This window comes from Coenobita brevimanus, chromosome 96 (genome assembly GCF_032717465.1).
Source record: "Coenobita brevimanus isolate Jiangsu-jjx chromosome 96, ASM3271746v2, whole genome shotgun sequence".
In the NCBI taxonomy this organism is placed as follows: Eukaryota; Metazoa; Arthropoda; class Malacostraca; order Decapoda; family Coenobitidae; genus Coenobita; species Coenobita brevimanus.
Genome location: NC_137049.1, coordinates 6,476,192 through 6,499,980, shown reverse-complemented (window position 1 = coordinate 6,499,980; position 23,789 = coordinate 6,476,192). Strand labels below are relative to the sequence as shown.

Sequence of the window (23,789 nt, the reverse complement as noted above, 5' to 3'; positions counted from 1 at the left end):
TCTTCCTTCATTCTTTCCATCCTTCGTGACATTCGACCTTTCCATCCTTCCCTCCGTCCTTCCTTATTTCCTTTTTCCCTTCCACCCTTCCATCATTAAGTCCATTCCTTCCTTCCTTCCTTTCTTCCTTCCTTCCTTCATTCATTCATTCATTCAGTCCATTTATTCTTTCCTTCCTTCCTTACATTCATCCTTTCCTTCCTTCCTTATATTCATCATTTCATTCCTTCCCGTCTTCCTTTCTCCCTTCTTTCCTTCATACCCTTATTACATTCATTCAGCTATTTGTTTTCACCTTATATTTACATCTTTCCCATTTCCCCTCTTTTCCGCTTTTCTTATTCCGTCACTCCTTTATTTGTCTTCCGTTTCTTCTTCTCTCCATTCCTTGATTGTTTGCTTCCTTCCTTCCTTCCACACCTCCACTTTCCCCCCTTTCTTCCTTCCTATATATAATCCTCCAATCCGATTTTTTTACCTCTTCAACCTGAGGGCGTAACTTTTATTTAATATTTGCTGGTACAAGATTTATTATATTCAGACCGGGAAAATACTCTGAAGTGAAAAGCGTTAATGAAGGCTATATCTTACCCTTCAGGTCGAAAAGTTTGTCCTGAGCCGCAATGAAGTCGTTGTTTTGAGACAGTATTATAACAAGTACATCAGGAGGGACGGACGGATTAAAAAGCTCTTGTGTTGCTGATGCAAGCCATGTAAAAAAAAAAAAAAAGGGGGGGGAGACACAACAGGCAAAAACATATCAGTGCCTTCATCCAGTGATTATTTTTTTTATTCTGTACCTACTGCCGCTAGAAATTTTATTCATCTCTGTAAAAAATTTTCGTACTGAAGGTAATACATACTGTATAACCTCTATCAATTTCCCTACCATCAGGGCGCTCTCGAGCTAAATTACACTCTGATAGCTGCAACAACAAATTAAGGACAATATGATGGTCTTAAAGGGGTTAAGCTGTAACAGGCTAAATAAATCGCCAAGTAAAAGGTGGAGCGTCTCATGCATGCAAGAATATGGGGTAACAATTGCAGAAACGATTATCTAACCTAACAGAACTTTATTCTCTCTTGTAAGGAAATTTCAGCTTAGACGGAGGGTAACCGGGCTCGTAAAATACAGGGAAACAGTACAAGATGTCAAGACTTAAAACCCGAAGGGAATCAAACAGAAGTAATTACCAAAAAAAAAAAAAAAAAAGGCTAACAATATCTGTCCATTATTGCGCAAAAAAAGTTTCAGATTAAATTGTACCCTAGATCCGGAGCGTAATGGTTTATCCGTTATTTCCGAAAAGTTCATGTTTTCTGACTCCTTAGCTCAACGTTTAGGTAAATGGGAGAGTAAATGGAGGGAAACAGGAAAAAGAGAGAATTGTAAGAGCACGACAGGGAAAGAGAAGAGGACATGGAGGGGAAATGGAAAGGGATCTGGCGGGAATTTGAGGGGGAAATGGAGGAGATCTAAGGACAAGGGCGGTAAGTTGCTTCGGAAAGTCCCTACACCAGATGTTCTCCCTTCTGATAAAATGTGAGTTGCAATATTAAGTGTAACTATATATGAAGGAATATGTTACCGTCATATCCTGTAATGCAAGACATGGAAGGTGTATAACTTTTTTCACTCCTATGTCGTATTTTCATTGTATTTTTGGTGGATAGTAATGTTTATGAAGGATTGTGTTACTATCCTGTACATAAGAAAGTAAAAGGTGTACGACTTCTTTTACTTTCATGTCATATTTTCACAGTAACTTTCTTATCTTGATCTGGGTCTGCTTCAGTACTCCTTCAGTAAGAAGACGTATTTCTGAGTTCATTCCTACTATCTCCAGACGTCTTTATTCAGCTCAGGAGGGACTTTTCAAACAGTAGGAATTAATTACAGCCTTCACCATCCCCTTCACAACCTGATATCTTTCCCTAAGCTGAGGAAAATCGTCTTATGTTAGGAACGGTGAAGTTTAGGTACAGTCGATATCAAAAGTTAGTCGTCTCTCCTGCTTTTCTCTCCACGGGTTTTTAGAATAAGAAAAGTGAATCCACTTTATTATTTGCCCGCAGATCAGTGTCGGCTGCTGAGGACTATTTTTCACTAATTTTTACAGAACATGGGAAAAGAAGCAGAAGAGGCGACAGGATATTTTACGTTGACTGTACGCCATCGGATTGAAGGGATTAACCCCCCTAATGGCTAGAGGTTAATCTAAGCTGAATTAATCGTCTGGGAGGGTCAAGAAAAAGAAAAATATATGTATTCTTCGTCCTTGTTAATGGATTAAGTTTGCTAGGGGTCCATAAGGAATACCCAATTAACAAGATTCCATGTGTGACCGCAGGAGTTGGGTGATTTACGATGACTATTACCTGCTTCATTATTAGTGTCCATTGTACCTTATCAACTCACTATATCGGGACAAGACTAGTGCTTTACTTAGGTTAATCCCAGACGATTATACTGGGCTGGGCGTGTGTCATAGAAGACTCTGAGGGTTAATACTGGGACTACTAACCCTCTCATGGTCAAAATACCTCTTGTATTAGATTCTAACATACGCTAGATGATTTTATTTAGTTAAGAGTGAGTAATAAGAACCTCAGAGCTTTAATTTCTGCCTAGGGTTTTCTCGTTGCCAGTCGCTATCATCATGTTCTTTCTGCTTCAATCACTCGCGTAATTATATTTCCTTGCTAATAACTGTGACGTCAAGCATACCTAATTACCACACGAAGTTCATTAACAGGACGACTACCTGTCCACATCAGATTTGACGTAAAGCTACCACCTCTCAAGCTTCAGTGGTGAGCTGTAACAAGACACGTGAATATATGTGGAACGTGTGTGAGCTGCTGGACCTACGGGAATGGATTGTTAAGCCTATCCCTCGAGGCACACACACACACACACACACACACACACACACACACACACACACACACACACACACACACACACACACACACACACACACACACACACACACACACACACACACACACACACACACACACACACACACACACACACACACACACACACACACACACACACACACACACACACACAAGAAGAATATGGTGTTGGTCACGAAGAAGCGCTATGGAAAGGATGCAGAGCCACAGTATTGTCAAGAATATGTTAGTCGCGAAGAACCGCTATGGAAAGGATGTAGAGCTCCTGTCATATTCTTTAGCAAGTCAAGATGAACAAACTAAACACTACTACTACCTAACATAGTCATATTTCATCAGTAAATATAACAGGGGATGTATGAACTTCCTGAGGCCACTGCAGAGGGGAAAGGGGAGAGAACTTGAAGGAACGATGATGCCTTGACTCTCAGTACACTTGCTTTTACCCCGGTCACTAACCCAATAAAACCCATTATCTCCTGCTACTTAACTAACCTTCATATTACTCCTTAAACCTTGGACAGCACACACATACACACACACACACACACACACACACACACACACACACAGTCATGACCACCTCACCCTTTTTCCATGATTTCCTTTTTAATGTGTATCCTAAGACACGGGGACATGAGAGTGGCGCGTGCTTACTGTAATATTTTTTCTATAATTACTGATGATGTTCTTGTTACTCTTATGGTTGGAGAACGTTCTGAAGCAAACTACTGTCACTATATACTACTACTTCTACTACTACTACTAATGATAATAATAATAATAATAATAATAATAATAATAATAATAAATAATGATAATAACACCAGGACACTAAACCAACCCCTCTTTGTTCTTCCCCAGGTGGAGTGTGCGGGTGGAGCAGTAGTAGGGGTGGTGGTGGTGGTGGTAATGGTGTGGTGCGTGGTGGTGGTGCTGGTGTGGACGTGAGGCCCCCCCGCCACGTGGTGCCGCCCCCCACCGCCCCTGGACCCACCCTGCCCCCTGTTTTTGACCCCCTCGTGCCCACCAACGTCACCGTCACAGCCACGAAGACGGCGATGTTGTCCTGCGTCGTGCATAACCTCGGCAATAATTCGGTAAGATCTGCTCTCTCTCTCTCTCTCTCTCTCTCTCTCCTGAATCTGTCAAGAACTCTCAGTGATAAGCCAGGACTAAGATACATTTGTGTTTCGCCGGGAGAGGGCGGGAGTGGGAGAGTCTTTAGTGTGAATATCCTGCACATTTATCTTTGGATCACTTTTTATGTGCCTATTTAACTCTAATTTATCCCGAATTTGTCAGATTTTCTTCCATTTTTACTCGCCATTCATTATTTACACTTGTATTGTCTTCCGTTCTTTCTCTTTCCTCTACATGTATTTTTTATCTTATCATTCTCCTTTTTTTTATTTTTTCTATAACTCTTCTTTTCCATCACTTTCCCACTTTCCATTTCTAACCTACGTTCCCCTCCTTTCCTTAAATTTCCAACGATTTCTCTTCCCTCTGTTTCATCGTCCTTTCTCCCTTTTTCTTCTTTCACCATTCTCACTCTCGTACACTTTCTTCCTTCTTTTTTTTATCCTTTTCACTCTTCTCCTTATCCTTTCTAGCTTTCGACTCGCTTTTTTTTCATATTTTCTCTCGTCCTCTATTCTTTCTCTTCTTCCATCAATTTCATTTTCTTTTTTTCTGTTCTTTCTCCGTTTATTTTTTTCCTTTTCTTCCTCTTTCCTTCCATTTTTTTCACTCTCTTGCTTTCTCCCTTCTTCCCTCTTCCCTCTCTTTCGTTTGACTCCTATCTTTTAGTTTCCAACACTTCTTCCTTCTTCTTTTTACTCTCCTCCTCTCTCCCTTCATTATTTTCATCCATCCTTATCACTTTCCTCTCTCCCTTCATATTTTCTTCCCTTTCTTGCTTTATCACTGTCCTTCTCTCCTCTTTTTTCTTCCAACTAGGCCTATTCCACTCTCCTCCTCTCTTCTTTCTTCTTTCCTTCCTTCCTTCTTTCTTTCCTTCACTTTTACTCCTATCCATCTATCTCTTCCCCTCCTCACTTGCCTCCTCCTTTTTCTTCTTCACCTACATCCATCATTATCACTCTTCACTTCCTATCTTCTCTCTTCATCCACCTATTTCACTCTCCTTCTCTCTCTTTTCTTCCTTCATTCCTTCTTTCACGTTTACTCTCATCCATCCATCTCCTTCCCTCCTCTCTGCTCTCTGCCTTTCTTTCGTTTCTTCTGCCTTCCTCATCAGACCGGCACCACTGCAGCAAAAGTGTGGAGGCTGACATGTGCCTAGCAAGTCAATGAAGAGGAGCGAGTTGAGGGAGAGGAAGGGGCTGAGGGTGAGGTGCACTGAGATTATAAAGAATATTATTAATCTGAAGTCTTATCCTCTGTTTCTTCAGTCTCCCATGGAACTTACGTAAAATTTTCCCACATGCAAAATAATGATGCTGTTACACATATCATATTTAGGTTCAGTAGGTTTACACATTTATAAGATATGCATTAAAAAAAAAAAAAAAAGCAATTATCGTTCACTGCCATCTACATCTTACCACAGTTTTGTCATTACTTCTGTGGGTGCAGAAAAAAAAAATTTATATTCGTTTAATAAGCACTAAATGCGTTACACAAAAGTCTCGGATTATCATGCTCCAAGTAACGCATAGTAAAATATTTATGGTTACTTGGATAGCCACAGCGAAATTCTGTAGGTCTTTGTTCGTCTCAGTTTACTACACCTGCTCTGTTTCTTGAGCGACCAGTGGTCTCTCTCTCTCTCTCTCTCTCTCTCTCTCTGCCTGAGTCATAACAGGAAGGAGAGCAAACTGTGGAGAAAATAGGGGAAGAAAAAAAAAAAAAAGGTACCGACAACAAAAGAGAGAAGCAAGGAGGACCTGAGTGGAAAAGAGGAAGGGATAATGAAGAGTGAAGAGTGAAAAATGAAGAGGGGGGAGAGAAAACAGAGAGGGGAAAGAGAAAACTGAGAGGGCAGAGTGAAAAACGAGAGGGGAGAGGGAAAAAGGAGAGGAGCGATGAGGGAGTGATGTTTCCCCTCTCGTCCTCAAACAAAGGGGCCGGAAAAAGAGAGTACAAAGATGAAGAGGAAAAAATGAGGCTGATGACACGGGTGGGAAGCTAAAGATAAGGTGAGGCTTGGGTAGACCTGTTTTAGCTTAATTAATCGAGCTTCTATTCTCATCAGGTACAAAAATTTACTATGCTCCTCTCACCTTATCAAGGCCCTGATTCTCATCCTGTTGCTGCTAATATCACGTAGCTCACAGGTGGAAAAAGAAAATGCTTTGGCTCTGGATCCTTTCCATGGCACCTCTTCGTGACTTGCCTCATATTCTGGTATTAATTTACTGTTACAAGTCAGCACTGAAGGTCAAGAGATGATAATTTCAGGCCAAGTGAAAGTAAAAAGAGCATAACACCTCATTTTCATCAGTTTGTTCATATGGCTTGTTAGTATTCTGATCTGTGTTATTTATCTAACCTGTATCGACACTGAAAAGTTACAAATTACATATAAGGAAATAATAAGGTGCAAGATAGAAAATAAATCGCTTAGAAAGAGGTGCTAAGTAGCTTCCTTAAGAGATGGTAATACAGACCTTGGTGACATACAACTGAATGGCAAGGGCATATTCATGACTGTGGTAGGGAGGAGGGGGGTCAAAAAGGTAAACATCTTCGGAAAATAATGCTGCTGAGAAGAGAGGGAGGGAAAAGGGAGGGTTGGAAGAAGAGAGAGAAGGATAGAGGGAGGGACAGAGGGAGGGTGAGAGGGTCGGAGGAAAGGAGACAAAAACAACGAAAATACAGAAAAAGGAACCAAAGCGACAGGACGACAGAAATTAATTATTATGAATCTGAAGAAACTGTTTCGAAAATTGCATTAATGCTTGGAAAAAGCTATCAAAATGTATATATACCTAGTTGCACGCATGGCATTTGAGAAGTAGGGAACGGGAGGTCTCCAGTCATCCCCAAAAAAGTAAAAATAAAATGATATAAAATAAAAATAAATACCGTCGTTACGCCCCTGGAGTTGACGCATGTTTATTTTGTCTTCATCATGAATAACACAAATTGAACAAATCGAGTCGCTTCAGTAGTCTAGGCCCAAGACGTGACACAAGCTCCAGCTATGTAAAGAATGTGATCTGCTTAACGAGAAAAAACAGGTGTGTGTCAGGTATGGATTACTTCAAACAAGAGTGGTGTTATATAGACTGTGTTTTGGCTTACTTCAAACAAGAGTGGTGTTATTTAGACTGTGGTTTATCAAACAAGAGTGGCATTATTTAACAGATGTTTGGCCCACCTCAAACAGCAGCATTATTTAGACCAGATTATCTCCTGTTACACTTGTTCAATTTTCCGTTTGTTTACTTAGCTTTTTCACTGGGGAGAGTTTCTGTGCTACATCTCTGTCTAAGATGAATTATGGCGTTTCCTGTATTATTTATTATTTATTTATTTTGGTAGTGTGTATGACGAAATGTATACAAAAGCTGGGTCACTTCTCTGCATACGACACGGTGTTATTTCTCCATGGAATGTTGATTAATAATTACTGGAAGAACAAAATAACGAGGGGGAGATGACAGAGGTAGGAGGAAAGAGTCAGGAGTGGCGAAAGACAAGTGACCGTAAAGAAAGAGAGGAAGGCATGCAAAAGGATGGAAGGTACAAAGACAAAGAGGGACAGGAAGATAAAGAAGAATGGAAGATAAAAATGCAGGTAAAAGAATATGAAAACGAGACCCAAAAAAGTCAAGGACAAGAAGAAACTGAAAAGAAGAAAGGAGAGAGAGAGAGAGGTCAAAGGAAATTAAGAAAAAAAAAAAAAAAGGAGACGAAAGACGGAGAGAAAGAAAGGTTAGAAAGATGCACAGAAGATGAAAAAGCAGAGCTGGATTTTCTTTTTTTTTCTTTTTTGAGTTTTACGCCGTGTACCCTTTTGTTGATAAAGGCTATGGCGTTGCCCTTGGGTACAGGACTTTGGTTTTGGAGTGTGTAGCACTTTATGACTGGATGCCCTTCCTGATGTCTACCAGACCTTTGGGAGGACTTGAACCTCCGACCCTTTGGTCAGAGCGCTGTAACCCACTGAGCCATGGCGGCCACAACCAGCTAGGTGACAGGAAAGCGCTACCTATCCCGGCAAGGCAGCTTACCCGGGCGCGGCGCGAACTCACGACTTGGTACTACAGTACTTCGTAATTCAGAGTGCTCATTTTCTCATCATCTAATCCTGTGTTGCCCCATGAGGAGCGTAGAAGCCCGGGGATAGGCAAGTTGGTGGTGACATGTAAGGTGAGAGTGACCTGCCTCACTCATCCCTGAGTGGCATTACGTGAGCAGTAAACCCCAACCATCCATTGGATATAAATTTAGACCCAATCCGACTGGAGCGCCTTAATTACCCACCTAACCACCAGACGCCATAGTTTGGTTATATGGTTACCACCTAGCGTAGTAAATGGTTCCCTGGTGTACAGGAAACCATTTGGCTTGTCACTCAGTGTAGAGTCACCCGCAGGCAGAAGGAAGAGAAAAGAATGAAGGAGAGAAAAACATAAGAGGAAGGAGGGAAAGAAGAAAGGAAGAGAGGAAAGAACAGTCACCTGAGAGCAGCACTACACTGAGTGAGTGGATGGTAAGCGCCCACACTTACCACATCAAAGTGCTCTCCAACAATAATGAAAAGGTCACGTTAGTCACACTGCCCCTTGAGTCCTGCGAAACGAGCAAAAACAAGTTCACAAGAATACTAACCAGGAGACAGGATATAAAATAAAGGAGGGAAGAAGGACGATGGAAGCAAGGAAAGGGAACGTCATCTTTTCACAACAATGACCTCTTTTTCTCTCTCATGTTTTCTACCTTCAGACGATTTTATCCAGCTTAGGAGAGTCTTTTCCTTACGTTGGGGTCGAGGATGGCGTTAATAAACCTTACAGTAAAGAAATCTTGTCGGAAGTTTATAATGTCTTCCGGAGATAGCAATATTCAGTTTTTAAAAACTCACACTTACAGTACTCATAAAACAAGATGAAAGGAGGGCCAAAAGAGATGAAAAAATAAGTGAGAAAAGGAGGGAAAGAAGTGGACGAAAGAAGATATGAAGAGAGAGAAGAGGGGAGATGAAGAGGAGGAGAGAAAAAAGAAAGACGGGATAGGAACTGGGCCGGGAATATACGGAAGGAAAAATAAGACAAAAGAAAAAGAGGGAAGAGAAGCGAGGGGAGGAAAACAAGAAAGAACAGGAAGTAACATAATGGAGAGAGGAGAAAAAAACACGAAAAGGGAGAGGGTAGAAAAAAATAAAGCAAAACACATATACGAAACAAAAATGAAGAGAAAAAAGCGACTAAGAAATGAGGGAGACAAGAATAATAATAATAATAAAAAAAAGGAAATGTATCGACAACAGCCAACTTCTTGTCATCCCTTCAGGAGCTCCGGAAGGCCTAAGATATGCGAGATTCTGAGGTTGGGTTATCCTACTGCAGATTACTGAAGCTATAAGACTCTATCTGTCGTCCAAGGCAGCGCTTCACAGAGGGGATAATCATTATAAAAAAAATAATAACCTTTTAACCCTAACGTGGCCTAAAACTGCCACCTTTCCACTTTGAATGCTGAGTTATAACAACAGATTAACACTAGAATACTACAATGAGAATCACGAGGAAGGGCTGTGAAAAGGACTTAATGCCGTAGTATTGTCTTTTTCTAATACTGATCTACTAAAAAAAGAAAAAAAGAAAAAAAGCTGCGAAAGGATGAAAATCTGGGCCAAATTAAAGCTGAAAAAGCATAGTTGCAACCGCAGCCTAAACTCAATGTGAACCCAGTGGACTGCAGACTGAAGTTGTCTTTCTTCTGCAGTCCACCATCCTCCTTTCTGGGGATGCGGATGTAACAGAGGGACGTTTGTATGACAGAGTAGTTGAGCTGTCTGGTTATATCGGTGCCACCACACGAAGGAGACTCCCCCCCCTACACCAAAGCCACCAAAGAGGAACTAAGATGGAAAATAAGGAAGAGGAACATGTCACGGAAATGGAGAAGAGGGAAAGGGAGATGTGAAGGAAATGAAGGAGAAAGGGAAGAAGAAAATGTGAAAGAAATGAAGGAGAAACAGGAACAGGAAGATGTGAAGGAAATGAAGGAGAGAGGGAAGAGGAAAATGTAAAGAAAATGAAAGAGGAAAGGAAGGAAAATGTTAAGGAAATGAAGGAGAAAGGGAAGAGGAAGATGAGAAGGAAATGGAGAAAAGGGAAGAAAATGAAGGAGGAAAGTAAGGAAGATATGAAGGAAATGAAGGAGAAAAAGGAAGAGGAAAATGTGAAGGACATGAAGGAGAAATAGGAAGAGGAAGATGTAAAGGAATGATAGAAGAAAAAGGAAGAGGCAGATGTGAAGGAAATGAGAGAGAAGAAAGAAGAGGAAGATGTGAGGGAAATTAGAGAAAAAAGAAGGGGAAGACATGAAGGAAACGATGAAGAAAAAAGGAAGAGGAAGACGTGAAGGAAATGAGGGAAAAGGTGGATAAAAACACAAAAAGAAAGACGCAAAATCAACAATAAAGAGGAACCTAAAGAGGAAGATAAAACAGAAAGAATGAGGAAGTGTGAAAATAAGTGAAGAAGAGAAGAGGGAAAGAGGAAGAAAAATAAGAATGAAGGAAGAATAATGAAGGGAAGGACGTGACGATGGAAGTTTTATCAGGCCATCTTCTCACTCATTTTCTCACCTTGAGTGAAGATGGGAAAAACAAACGAGAGAGAGAGAGAGAGAGAGAGAGAGAGGTGCAGTATGAAAATGAACGCTATGATAACGAAAGAAACTGGAAAAGAAGAAGCAGACACACGAAAAATTAAATAAAATTGCGAGAAGGCAGAATATGTTAGTAATTTCAGAGGACATGGTGAGAATATTTCACTGTCTGGGAATACTGTGAGGGTGATGGAGGACCTCTTGCCTTCCCCTTGCATAACCCTCATTCTCCTCCTTCATCCTGCTTTATTCATCTTTATTCATCTTCATTTCCCTCACAACGCTATTTAATTTTTAAGCCTTTTCATCCCTCATCTGCTACTCATTTCTCGTCCCATCTTCCCTCAGATTCTTTTCTCTCTCTCTCTCTCTCTCTCTCTCTCTCTCTCTCTCTCTCTCTCTCTCTCTCTCTCTCTCTCTCTCTCTCTCTCTCTCTCTTTACACCAGATAACCGTTTCAAGGTGGGGACAGTTCTTGATAATGCAAGGCTATTTTGTGTTCATATATTGATCCAATGGTTCGTACGAGCTTTAAAACTGTACCATTAATTTTCACGGTTGGAAGGTTGTAGTCGAGTGGTCAGAGAGGTCGTCTGTTGTCTGAAAGGACCCGATTTCGATCCCGGGCTAGGAAAGAGAAGGATTTGGTGAACTGAATTACGCTGAGGGACAGTTTACTGATTTACCACAAGACCCACCGACATGAAGGAAGAAAACACGAATAACGAAAGTAAAGAAATAAAACGTAAGAACAAAAGTAACAGGACAGGAAGGAAGGAAGGAAAGAAAGACAGAAGGAAGGAAGGAAGGAAGGAGGGAAAGAAGGAAGGAAGGAAGGAAGGAAGGAGGGAAGGAAGGAAGGAAGGAAGATAGGTAGAAAGGAATCACTCCCTCTAATATCGATGCATCTGTCCTAAAAGAGACACCCCTTGCATGTAGAGGTGTATAGGATGAAGGAGGACTACTGGGGCTTGATAGCAGGCTGTGAAGCCTGTGCCCAGAGTCGGACACATAAAAAAAAAAAAAAAAAAAAAAAAAAAATCAGTACCGGCGGTGGGTATTAGTGCTGAAAAGGTGACAGGTGAAGGTGCGTGGGACGTAAGAGGAATGCTTGGCCTCAGGGAATGGGTTGTTAAGCTTATGCCCAGAGTTTGAGACAGAAACAAAAAATATTCAGTTTAACGTCTGACAATATTTTGTTAACAGCAAGACATATGATGGTGAAGGAAGGAATGAGCGAAGAAAGAGTGAAGGATTAAAGGAAAGAGGGAAGGAAGGAAGAAGGGAGGGAAAGAGGACTATAGGAAGGATGGAAAGAAGGAATGAAGGATCGAGAGACGGAAGGAAGAGTGTTTGAAAGATGAGGAAGATTAGAGACTGAAACAAGGATTACGAAAGTGCAAAAGAAGGAAAGAAGGGAATGAGTGAAGGAAATAAGAAAAAAGGAAGGAAGAAAGGAAAGAAGTGAATGAATGAATGAATTAATTAATGGATGGTTGGACGAATGGAGGGATGGATGGGTGGATGGATGGAGGGAGGGATGAGTAGATAAATGAATGAGTGAATAAATGAATGACAAAGAAAGGAAGGAGGGAGGACATTTGTAGCCATAATTAATGCTTTTATTTCTTGAGGTCATTACTAAGTGGAATAGCATCATATAATAGCAAAAAATGAAATAGCCACATACCAAGTTACCACATACATATCTCTGGAAGAGAGAGAAGAGGAAGGAAGGAAGGAAGGAAGAAAGGAAGGAAATAAGGAAGAAATGAGGGAAAAAAGAAAGAAGGAAGGAAGGAAGAGGAGTGTGGGAGAAAGAAAGGCATTATTCCTAGACAGGTGAATGGAAGATTGATGGATGGGTGAGAGGATAGGGGAGGGAGGGGGAGGAGGAAGAGGGAGGAGAGGGAGTGAGAGAGGAGAGGAGGAAAGAGAGTAAAGCAGGGTGGAAGAGAGAGAAAGGAGGGAGGAAGAAAGGGAAGGAGGAAAGAATGAGAATGGAAGAAGGGTGAGAAAGGAGAAGGGGAGAGAGGGAAAGTAATGGAGGAGGGAGGTGGAAAGAAGAGTAGGGAAGCAAGAGGGAGGGAGAGAAGGAGAGAAAGGGAGAAGAGAGAGAAGGAGAGAGGAATGAGAATGGAGGGAGGGTGATAAAGTAGTAGAGAAGTGAAGGATAATAGTGAAGGAGGAAGGCAGATTAGGGAAACAAAAAGAGAGGCCTGATGAAAGAAAGAGAGGAAATGAACGAAATGATCTGGAATGAATAATGGAGCAGAGAGAGAGAGAGAGAGAGAGAGAGAGAGAGAGAGAGAGAGAGAGAGAGTCGTGTGTGATGGAAAATAATATAAGAACATATTAAGCACTGCATCAGCCAGCATTCCCACTGCCAGCATAGCCAAGCAGGTGCCCTACACACGTTCAAGCAACTTTTTACCGGCTCTGAGGGGCAAATGAATCTCAGGACGGAGACACCTCTCTCTCTCTCTCTCTCTCTCTCTCTCTCTCTCTCTCTCTCTCTACTTCGTGCATGAGTGTACTGTAGGTGAAGAGGGAATTTGGAGTCTTGGATGAAAGGCGTACGTGCAGATTTCTTTCTTTTTTTTTTTTTGTTTAATTGGCTATTTTCTTGCTTCAGTAGAATCTGTGTGTCATCGAGGGTGCCGTGAAAGGTGCTAACACGGCAGAACACATGCAGGAACATACTACTTGCATCCTCTAACATTTCCGTCCCCCAGTGAATGCAGCTTAACCCAAGGCAGGATTGACAGACTCATGCGCTACCGACCCGACCACCAGAGTTCCGATATAGAATCAATATATATTTCTCCTTGGTGTGTGTGTGTGTGTGTGTGTGTGTGTGTGTGTGTGTGTGTGTGTGTGTGTGTGTGTGTGTGTGTGTGTGTGTGTGTGTGTGAGAGAGAGAGAGAGAGAGAGAGAGCGAGAGAGAGAGAGAGCGAGAGCGAGAGAGAGAGAGAGAGAGAGAGAGAGAGAGAGAGAGAGAGAGAGAGAGAGAGAGCATTGCCAGCAGGTGGGTTTGTCCGCTTTAACGGTGAATATTGATCACACAGGCAGCTGGTCTTGTAAGGTGGTGTGACAAGCAATTAACACACCTGTCCTCCCACACCTGTCCCAAGCCCACACCTGTCACCGCACACACCTGTCATTGTCTCTTCCTCATGCCTTTATTAGCATTTCTAACATCTCTCTCTCTCTCTCTCTCTCTCTCTCTCTCTCTCTCACACACACACACACACACACACACACACACACACACACACACACACACACACACACACACACACACGGGAATTTTAATTACCGGTACATGCCTATATTTAACTTAGAAATAGCCTCTTGTAGTGATAGGTTTGATTCTTGTGGGCAATATTTACCTCCTTCAATATGAGCAGTCACTCTTGGGCCGAATAAGTTAATTAAAAAGTTGAAAAAATACAATAAATATAAAAACTTCTTCGTGTAATAATAATTCTGACTTTGGTTCTTACATTTCTCTCTCTCTCTCTCTCTCTCTCTCTCTCTCTCTCTCTCTCTCTCTCTCTCTCATCTCCCCTGCATCGTCTCTTCAAGCACACGTCTCTCTTCATGCCTATCCTCCTTCCTGTCACCTCTCTCTCTGCTCCTGTTTCTTCCACTTCTCTATTCACACCTGATATCCTTTCTTACACCTGCCATTATTGTCTCGCTCACCTCTTATTCACACCTCTTTCTCACGCTTACACCTGTAACAATGCTCGCATTTTTCTGCATTATACTCGCTCCTTTTTCTCACTCCCACGTCTGTCACAATACTTACCTTTTTCTGCTTCTAACACCCTTCTTTCCACACCTGTCGCCCTCTTTGACACTTGTCTCTTGGGAACGCAAGGTACATCTCATCTAGGTGACGTGGGAGGCCCCTAGCACCTATTCCTAAGCGATTTATTTTCATATTACACTTTAACATTCTCTTGCATGTTGTTTATATAGCTTTTATGTAGACAGAGTTTGCACCTAACATACAAGTTAATACCAAAGTGCATTATAAAGAGTTAGTCACTTAGAATGGGGTGTTGCGAAGCCTCAAATGCCTTTTAAAATACTGCCTTCAGACTGCACCAGGCAAACCAACACTTCAATTTTGCACCCATAGGGAGACTCCTGGGTGAGTAACTGCGCACTCCAAGGTTAAGCCCTGAAATACGCTGACAATATTATTATTATCATTATTATTATTATGATAATTATTATCATTATTATTATTATTATTATTGTTATTATTATTATTATTATTATTATTTATTATTATTAGAGGACAATATTTAGCGTATGGGAGTCAATTAGAACTGAGGGGGTTAAATACAGCGTTCATTAACCCGTTTACTGCCAGAGGACATTTGTAGCCATAATTAATGCTTTTATTTCTTGAGGTCATTACTAAGTGGAATAGCATCATATAATAGCAAAAAAATGAAATAGCCACATACCAAGTTACCACATACATATCTCTTGCACCTCTCGGTTCTCACCTGCCTCCCTCTCTTCAAGTTTTTGACACCTTTCTATTCACACCTTTCTCCTTCTTACATCTTTCTTAATGTTTTTCTTTTTACTTTTTTCTTGACATCTCCCTTTCTTTCTGACCATTTCTCCCATATGTCCCTTACACCTCTATATTCATACTTGACTTCATACATTTGTCTGTTAAATTTCCTTTCACTATCTTCACTCCTGTTTTTCACTCACACACCTTTCTCTATTAATACTTCAGAAACCTTTTCAGACTCCTTCTTGACCTTACACATCTTTATTTTTTCACACCTGCCTTCCGTATGTATTATATCACACTTGTCATTTATCACTAAAAGTCTCGTTCACACCTGTCAGCTTCAAATACACACACCTGTAATTACCACTGACAGGTGTTCTGACTACACCTGAATTTGCAAGCCTCTAGTTAAACCTACGCCTGTTTTTCTCCACACCTGCCTGCCAAACCTGCTATTTCGCCTTTACCTCTACCCTTCACACCTGTAATTACCACCCACACCTGTCGCTACCTGCCCGCAAACCTGTCCGGTCGAGTGGCAGGTGTGTGGCGGCCTGGGAATATATAAAACACCGGTTGTATTAATTTGCATCAGCGAGCTGGACAGTGTGTGTGTGCATGCATTTGTGTGTGTGTGGGGGGGGGGATGTTTGATGATGTTTTGTGCATAAATGTATGTGTAACTTTAAGTTACTTGTGTGTGTGTGTGTGTGTGTGTGTGTGTGTGTGTGTGTGTGTGTGTGTGTGTGTGTGTGTGTGTGTGTGTGTGTGTGTGTGTTTGAGTGTGTGTGTGTGTGTTTGAGTGTGTGTGTGTGTGTTTGAGTGTGTGTGTGTGTGTGTGTGTGTGTGTGTGTGTGTGTGTGTGTGTGTGTGTGTGTGTGTGTGTGTGTGTGTGTGTGTGTGTGTGTGTAAGAGAGAGAGAGAGGGGGGAATACAGTGAATAATTATAAAACATGTAAATTCAGTCATGAGTTAATTAAACATGTGTCAATAAAATGAATAATAAATAATGAACGAACAAAAACAGGATATTTTGAGTTGTTCTTCTATTGGTATTGATATAACTCATGAACACAGAAAATATCAACTTTTTAGGGCCCGCAATTGTGAGTGATGTGGTGTATTGGACTAACTTGTTGATTTTTATGTAATGATTCTTTTGTGAATAAAGTGTCTGTGTGTAGGAATGAGAGGATGAGTGGCTGACTATTATTTTTATATGAGTATTTGAGTGTTAAACTGTATGTACCTGTGTGTGTGTATCTGTATGTGACTACGTGTATGTATGTATATATGTGTGTGTGTATGAATGTATATATGTGTGAGTATATATGTATGTATGAATGTATATATGGGCAATTTGTGGGTGAACGTGCTCGCGGGTGCGTGTGTGCTTATGTACTTAAGTGAATTTATATTTGTGTGTGTGTGTGTGTGTGTGTGTGTGTGTGTGTGTGTGTGTGTGTGTGTGTGTGTGTGTGTGTGTGTGTGTGTGTGTGTGTGTGTGTGTGTGTGTGTGTGTGTGTGTCCGAATCTGGGCATAGCCTTGACAACCCTTTCCCTGAAGTCCAACAGTCGTTCACACACCTTCACATGTCGCCAAGGCTGTATCTTTCAAGAATGGTGCATTGGTATGAGAGGGGGTGTTTAAATGACGTGTCTGTGAGTCTTGTGCGAGATAAAGTCTGTTTTAACGAAATTCAAGTACTCAAACCATTCCCTACCCAAGCTGGAGACTGAGTTCACGTCATTTTAAAGAACAGACGACCATTCTAACCACTCGGGTGATACCTATGATTAGATAATTAAGTAAACGTAACGTTTATGTGTATTAATCCTCTATAAATACATCAATACCTAATGAAGAAAACAATGAGTGAAAGTAAATTATGTGATTACGTCTTGTGTTTGTGTTATCCAACTTTAATTAACACGGATAACATTAACTCCTCAGGGGCAATAATTCTACGGCTAATTGCAAGAAGGGTGAATGGCCAAAAATCTCATTGCTCAGAAACAAATGAAGGTGTTAGACTTCACTACAGATACAGGTTTTGACTGAATGGTTGTACCAGTATTGGCTGCTGTACCACTCCTTCCTGACCACCCCAACTGTCCCTCCACACCTTTCCTTACATTCACACCTATCCTTCCACACCTGTCCTCACACCTGTCCCTCACATTCACATCTGTCCTTCCACACCTGACTCTCCAGGTCTGTCCTCGACTGTCCCTCCACACCTGCACCTCATATTCCCATCTATCACTCCACTCTTACCTCTCAAGGTCTGTCTTTCCACAACTCTCCTTCCTGATCTGCCATTCCACTCCTGCCCCTTCCTACCTATACTTCCAAATCTGCCCCTAAACACCTGTCCTTCCAAACCTGCCTCTCACAATCTCACACCTGTCCCATAATCTTACACATGACTCTCACAATTTCACACGTGTCCCTCAGTCTTACACATGACTCTCACAATCTCACACTTGTCCCACAATCTTACACATAACTCTCACAATCTCACACCTGCCCCACAATCTTACACATGACTCTGTCACTCACACCTGTCCCACAATCTTTCACATGACTCTCACAATCTCACAACTTCCTCACCATCTTACACATGACTCTCACAATCTCACACAATATTACACATGACTCACAATCTAACACCTGCCCCACAATCTTACACATGACTCACAATCTCACACCTGCCCCACAAACTTACATATGACTCTAACAATCTCACACATGTCCCTCAGTCTTGCATATGACTCTCACAATCTCACACCTGTCCCACAATCTTACACCTGACTCTCACAACCTCACACGCGTCCCACAATATTACACATGTCTGTCACAATTTCACACCTGCCCCAAATCTTACACATGGCTCACAATCTCACACCTGTCCCACAATCTTACACATGGCTCACAATCTCACACCTGTCCTAGAACCTTACACATGACTCTCAAAGTCTCACACTGCCTCTCTACTTACACCTGCTCTTCCACTCATTTTCTCCCACATCCATCTGTGCCCGGCACACTCACACCTGGGCCTCATTACAGGTGTCGTGGATCAGACACCGAGACCTGCACATCCTGTCGGTGGGGTCCGTGACTTACACCAACGATGCGCGTTTCGAGGCGGTGCCGCAGACAGACAACGGCAACTGGGTGCTGCGGCTGCGGTATGCGGCCCCGCGGGATTCTGGCCAATACGACTGCCAGATATCATCCACGCCACCCATCGCCAGAACAGTCATGCTCACGGTCATAGGTAAGTCCTTGTTTATATCTGTCTATCTATTCATCTCAACAGTTTCACACACACACACACACACACACACACACACACACACACACACACACACACACACACACACACACACACACACACACACACACACACACACACACACACACACACACACACACACACACACACACAAGAACTTAAGGCTGATATCTTGCAAATCTTATCCCCTCCAAAGAAAGTTGGACGATAAAAAAGAGGGAGGGGGTATCAAATTACCCCACCTTATCTCTCCACCTCTTTCTCAGACTCTGAATTTACGCAGTATTTACGTTCGCATCATTGTCACCAAATCTTACACACCTATCATTCACACCTGTTTCATATTCATATCCATTCCACATATATAAATTTCCTTTATGCATCATAGGTATAATCATGTTAGTGGTTTATTAATATTTTCTCATGCTTAGAAGTATATGTGATAGTTATAATACAGTACATAACATTTGCTAAATTATCTTGGAACTTAAATGGCCATAACTTTCATCCGTTTTTCAAGACAAGTTCATGGAATCTGTGTTATTGGGTTTCCTGCCTCACTCACGTCATTACGTGGGGGGGAGGGGAGGATATTATTTTTCGATGATGATTATGATGATGATGATGATGATGATGATGATGATGATCAAATTGTTGCTTCTTAATGTACGATTTCAACAGGCTGATATTTGCCAGGGAATCTTTGCAGGATTTTAACACTTCGGTAATATGACTTTTGTTTTTCTGTGTCAAGACGATTTAATTCAGTTTCGAGGAGACTTCCACTTGGGGGGGGGGGCTTAGATTCCTTCAGTGCGGGATTTCTTTTCAAACTGAGTAAAGTCCTTTTGTCATAACCAATAAATAATAAGTAAATAAATAATAAATAATACAAACCCTCCATTTTCTCCACATCCTACTGTGACCCCAAAGATGTATCAAGAAACAGGGGAAAGTTCGGTGTAACAATAAATTTTCCGCAGAGAGCATTAGGATAGTTGTTTCATTTATATCAGTTTATTGGAAGCATCAATAACCTGTGTTTCAAACATCCTTGGAACATCCGTCTCCCAATCAATAAAATTTATGCATATAGTTTTTCATAAATATTACCTTCCAATACACCTCGTTTCCTTAATGAAGGTAAATTTTTTAGTGTCAATGAAGTATGTCCACAAATATCTCGCATCATCATTCACTGTATCGTAACCAACACCCATATGATCATTGTTCACATGGACAGTTTTATTAACTTCCCATTTAACTCTTTCACTCACTCATCCATTCCTAAAACAAACAAACACACACACACACACACACACACACACACACACACACACACACACACACACACACACGTACAAAACCTTTCACTTTATCACCAATATCACACTCACCTGAACGTCTCACCAATCTTTACTATCAGTTCCTAACCATTAATCATCTAATCCACCAACCAGCTACTCCACCATTAACAACCCACTCAGTCTCTTACTCACCCACCCACAACCCATCCACACACAATCCATCAATCCATCTACAACCCATCCACCAGATCATCCACAATTACCCACAGACAGACCCACCCACCCACCTATTCACCCACAGGCAACCATCCATCCTTCCACAACCCACCCATCCATACATCCTCAGCCCACCCCTCCATCCATTCACATATCACCCACCCAGCATTTCCTTCATATCCCACCCACCCATCCATCCTTAGCCTCCATACTCACCCACTAACCCATCAATCCACCCTTCCATCCATACATCCCCAGCTCACCGGTCCATTCATTCACATACACTTCACTCACCACCCATCCACAAGTCACCTCCACACCCACCCACCTACCTAACTCACCCACCCACCCACCACCGATCCACAAATCACCTTCCCACCCGCCCAAGCACCCACCCAACCACAAGTCGACTCCCACCAACCCACTCACAACCCACCCAGGCTTCATGCAGTAAAAGGCAGCATGAGAGGAGAGTGTGGTCGACTGTCAACTGCACTCTCCCCTTATTTTATTCCTGACTTACGCTTTATCACGTGACGCCCTCCCAGCTATCGGCAGGGGCTACACGCGTGGTTTATGGAATGGGCTGGCCTGTGTTTTCCCCCTGATGGCGCCTTGGTCACCCATTACCCTCTTTGATAGACAGTTACCCATTCTACTTCCCATTTCCCGCAACTCGTAGCTTCAAGAGGTGGCTGGAAGTTTTTCGATCACATAATGCAACCAGGACCCCAGTAGTAGTAGTAGTAGTAGTAGTAGTAATAGTAGTAGTAGTAGTAGTAGTAGTAGTAGTAGTAGTGTTAGTAGCAGTAGTAGTAGTAGCTGTTGTTGTTGTTGTTACTGTTGTTATAAACCCAGACTCATCTAAAGGTGAACCTAGCGGACTGCAGGCTCGAACTGTTCTCTCGTAGTCCACCATCCTCTTTTCGGGGAATAGGTGATAGTCAGGAGATGTTTGTGTACCCAGGCAGTTGAACCTCCCCATTCTCTCAATGCCACCACATGAAGGCGCCCCTCTCCAGCACCTATCAGGGACGTCAGACTAGTCATCTACCTTTCATCCCTTCATTATCATAACGTTATGTTAATATTGCTCAGCCTATCACCAAACGATTTTATTCAACTTAGAAATGACCTCCTATAGTAAGGGACTAAGGGCGTCAATGAAGGCTGTATCTAACCCCTTCAGTTCGAAAAATCTGTCCTAAACCGAATTAAATTATCCGGCGATGGCAATAATTAAAACAAAAATTGAGTCCACGGCTTGAAGGGTTTTAATGCACTAGACAATGGCAGCCTAACCTCGAGCCCCTGTGCCTCCATTCACTAGAACTCCATTCCCTAGAGCTCCATTCCCTAGATCTCCATTCACTAGAGCTATCAATATGGTCCGTATGGTGTCTATACTATACTGGAGATCATTATGCATTTTCTCACTTTCTTGTTTGTCTCAATCGCTTCAGACTGGTCCGATTTCTTCATTTCTTCACTAATTCACATTAGACTTGATGCAGTTGTTCCTTGGTCCTTGTAAAATGATTAGTATGGGGTCAGAGGCTGACCCATACTAGAACATTTTTCGTGAAATGTGGTAACAGAAATACACAGATTATATCAACTTTTGAGGGGAGGGGAAGAAACAATGTTTTCTTTGAATGACAGCGATTTTTATGAAGACCATTCTGTAATCCCTTTGAAATATTGATAATCATTAATTTAACTCAGACTTGCATTAGAGCATCACTAACGCCAAGTTTATCAATAAGAATACAATTCACTTACAACCTATTCTGCCACTAATCAATGGGATATAACATGCAAAAAAAAAAAAAAAAAAAAAAAATTTGTGTTAAGGTGAACGAACTTTAGTCAATATCCTCCCTGCTTAATGATCGTCTTTATTACTCGTTCCCATATCATTAGTTTATTCGTGCCTTACTCATTTACTCAATATTAGTTCACCCATTATTAATTACTGCTACTAAAAACCATTTTTATATTTAATTGTTACCCACTCTCCTTACTACTCTTCATCTCTGTTTCTCATTCATACACACCATACCCTTTTTACTCTAACTTGGTCTAAAATTGCCATCTCTCCATCTTGAATACTGAGTCGTAACAAGAGATTAACACTGCAGTATGATGCTAGTCACAAAGAAGTGCTATGGCAAAAATGTAGAGCCATAGTTTTCTTTTCCTGTCAACTGGCTACGTAATATAATTTATAAAAGGACGAAAATCTGGGCCACGTTAAGGTGAAAAGAGTGTAGTTAATGCACTCTCGTTATTCATTCAAACACAAAATATCTGACCATTGCACTCTTTAATCAACCAACACTCTTACTTCTCAATCATACATCATTCATTCAACCAACACTACTTCTCATTTTTGTGTCACTCTCTCAACTAACACTCTCACTTCCCATTCATAATCATTCACTCAGCCAACACGATAACTTCTCATTCATACATTATTCACTCAGCCAACGCTATAACTTCTCATTCATACACCATTCACTCAGGTAGTCTGGTACTCTTATTAGAGGTAGCTCAGAAGGGTTCAAGTCCGAGATATGGCTGGAGTTTATTGATGGCATATTGCTACTCATGGCATATTAACTGATCATTGTCGCCCTAAATATCTGGATCGAATGGCCTTTCTTCTGCCTATGACCTCCACTCTTTTAGACGCAATGTGTCCTGGCATCTCAAAGGGAACGGGTCTTGAATATGGCTGTCCTATTTTTTTTTTTTTTGGGGGGGGTGGCAACAATTATTGTGAGCTAGTAGCGTTTGGTTTCTTCTTCTTTGTATTAAAAAAAAATTACACGGGTCTCGATTTCCATTCTGCGAACCACTGTTTCACCTTTTCTTATCCTGGAAAGTCCGGACTAGGATGGGTTTCTTTTTCTTTATGTCGGGTTATGTTAGTTTCTTAGTCAGCCTGGCTAATCTGTTACGTTAGCTTAGGTTAGGGTAAGTTATGTTAAGTTAGAATCAAAAAAGAGAGGAAAAAAATGGAAAGGTGAAGGTTAGAGCTAAAAAAAAAAAAATGGAAGAATAATAATCCTGGATAAACAAAATTTAGAGTTTTGTGCAAAAAAATAGTATACAGAAGGAAAGTCTGCTCCCAAGTCCCTAAGCTGTACAAGACTGGATGGATGGATGGACGGATAGGTGGATGGATAGATAGGGAGATGGATGTGTGGATGGATGGATGGATAGATAGATGGATGGATGGATGGATGGATGAATAGCTATGTGGATGAATGGACGTATGTATGTATGTATGGATAGATAGATAGATAGATAGAAGGATAAGTAGATGGATGTTTGGATGGATAGATTGATGGATGGTTGGATGGATGGTTGGACGGTTAGATAGATATAGATATAGATATAGATATAGATAGATAGATAGATAGATATAGATAGATAGATAGATAGATAGATGGATGGATAGATAACTAGGTGAATGGATAGATAGATGGATAGGTAAATGGATGGATGGATGGACATGGTTCAGCTACCTATCTTCAGACAATTTAATCACTGCTCCTTAATCACATCTTTCACCACTAATTTACTCATTTATCATCAATTAACACCCCAAACCCCATCCATTACCTCTCTAACTACACTGTCCCCTTTTCTACCTTGTTCTTATTGACACGAG

General features: G+C 41.4%; 1 protein-coding gene across 1 annotated transcript in view; it reads left to right on the top strand.

Moving 5' to 3' along the window:
- The window catches only part of LOC145413433 (cell adhesion molecule DSCAML1-like), a 44,393-nt gene that overhangs the window by 5,568 nt on the left and 15,036 nt on the right, over window positions 1-23,789 (top strand). The window contains exons 2-3 of the mRNA XM_080283122.1: window positions 3,853-4,028; window positions 18,359-18,569. Of these exons, the coding sequence (XP_080139248.1) occupies window positions 3,853-4,028; window positions 18,359-18,569 (387 nt within the window). The remainder of the gene's footprint in view (window positions 1-3,852; window positions 4,029-18,358; window positions 18,570-23,789) is intronic.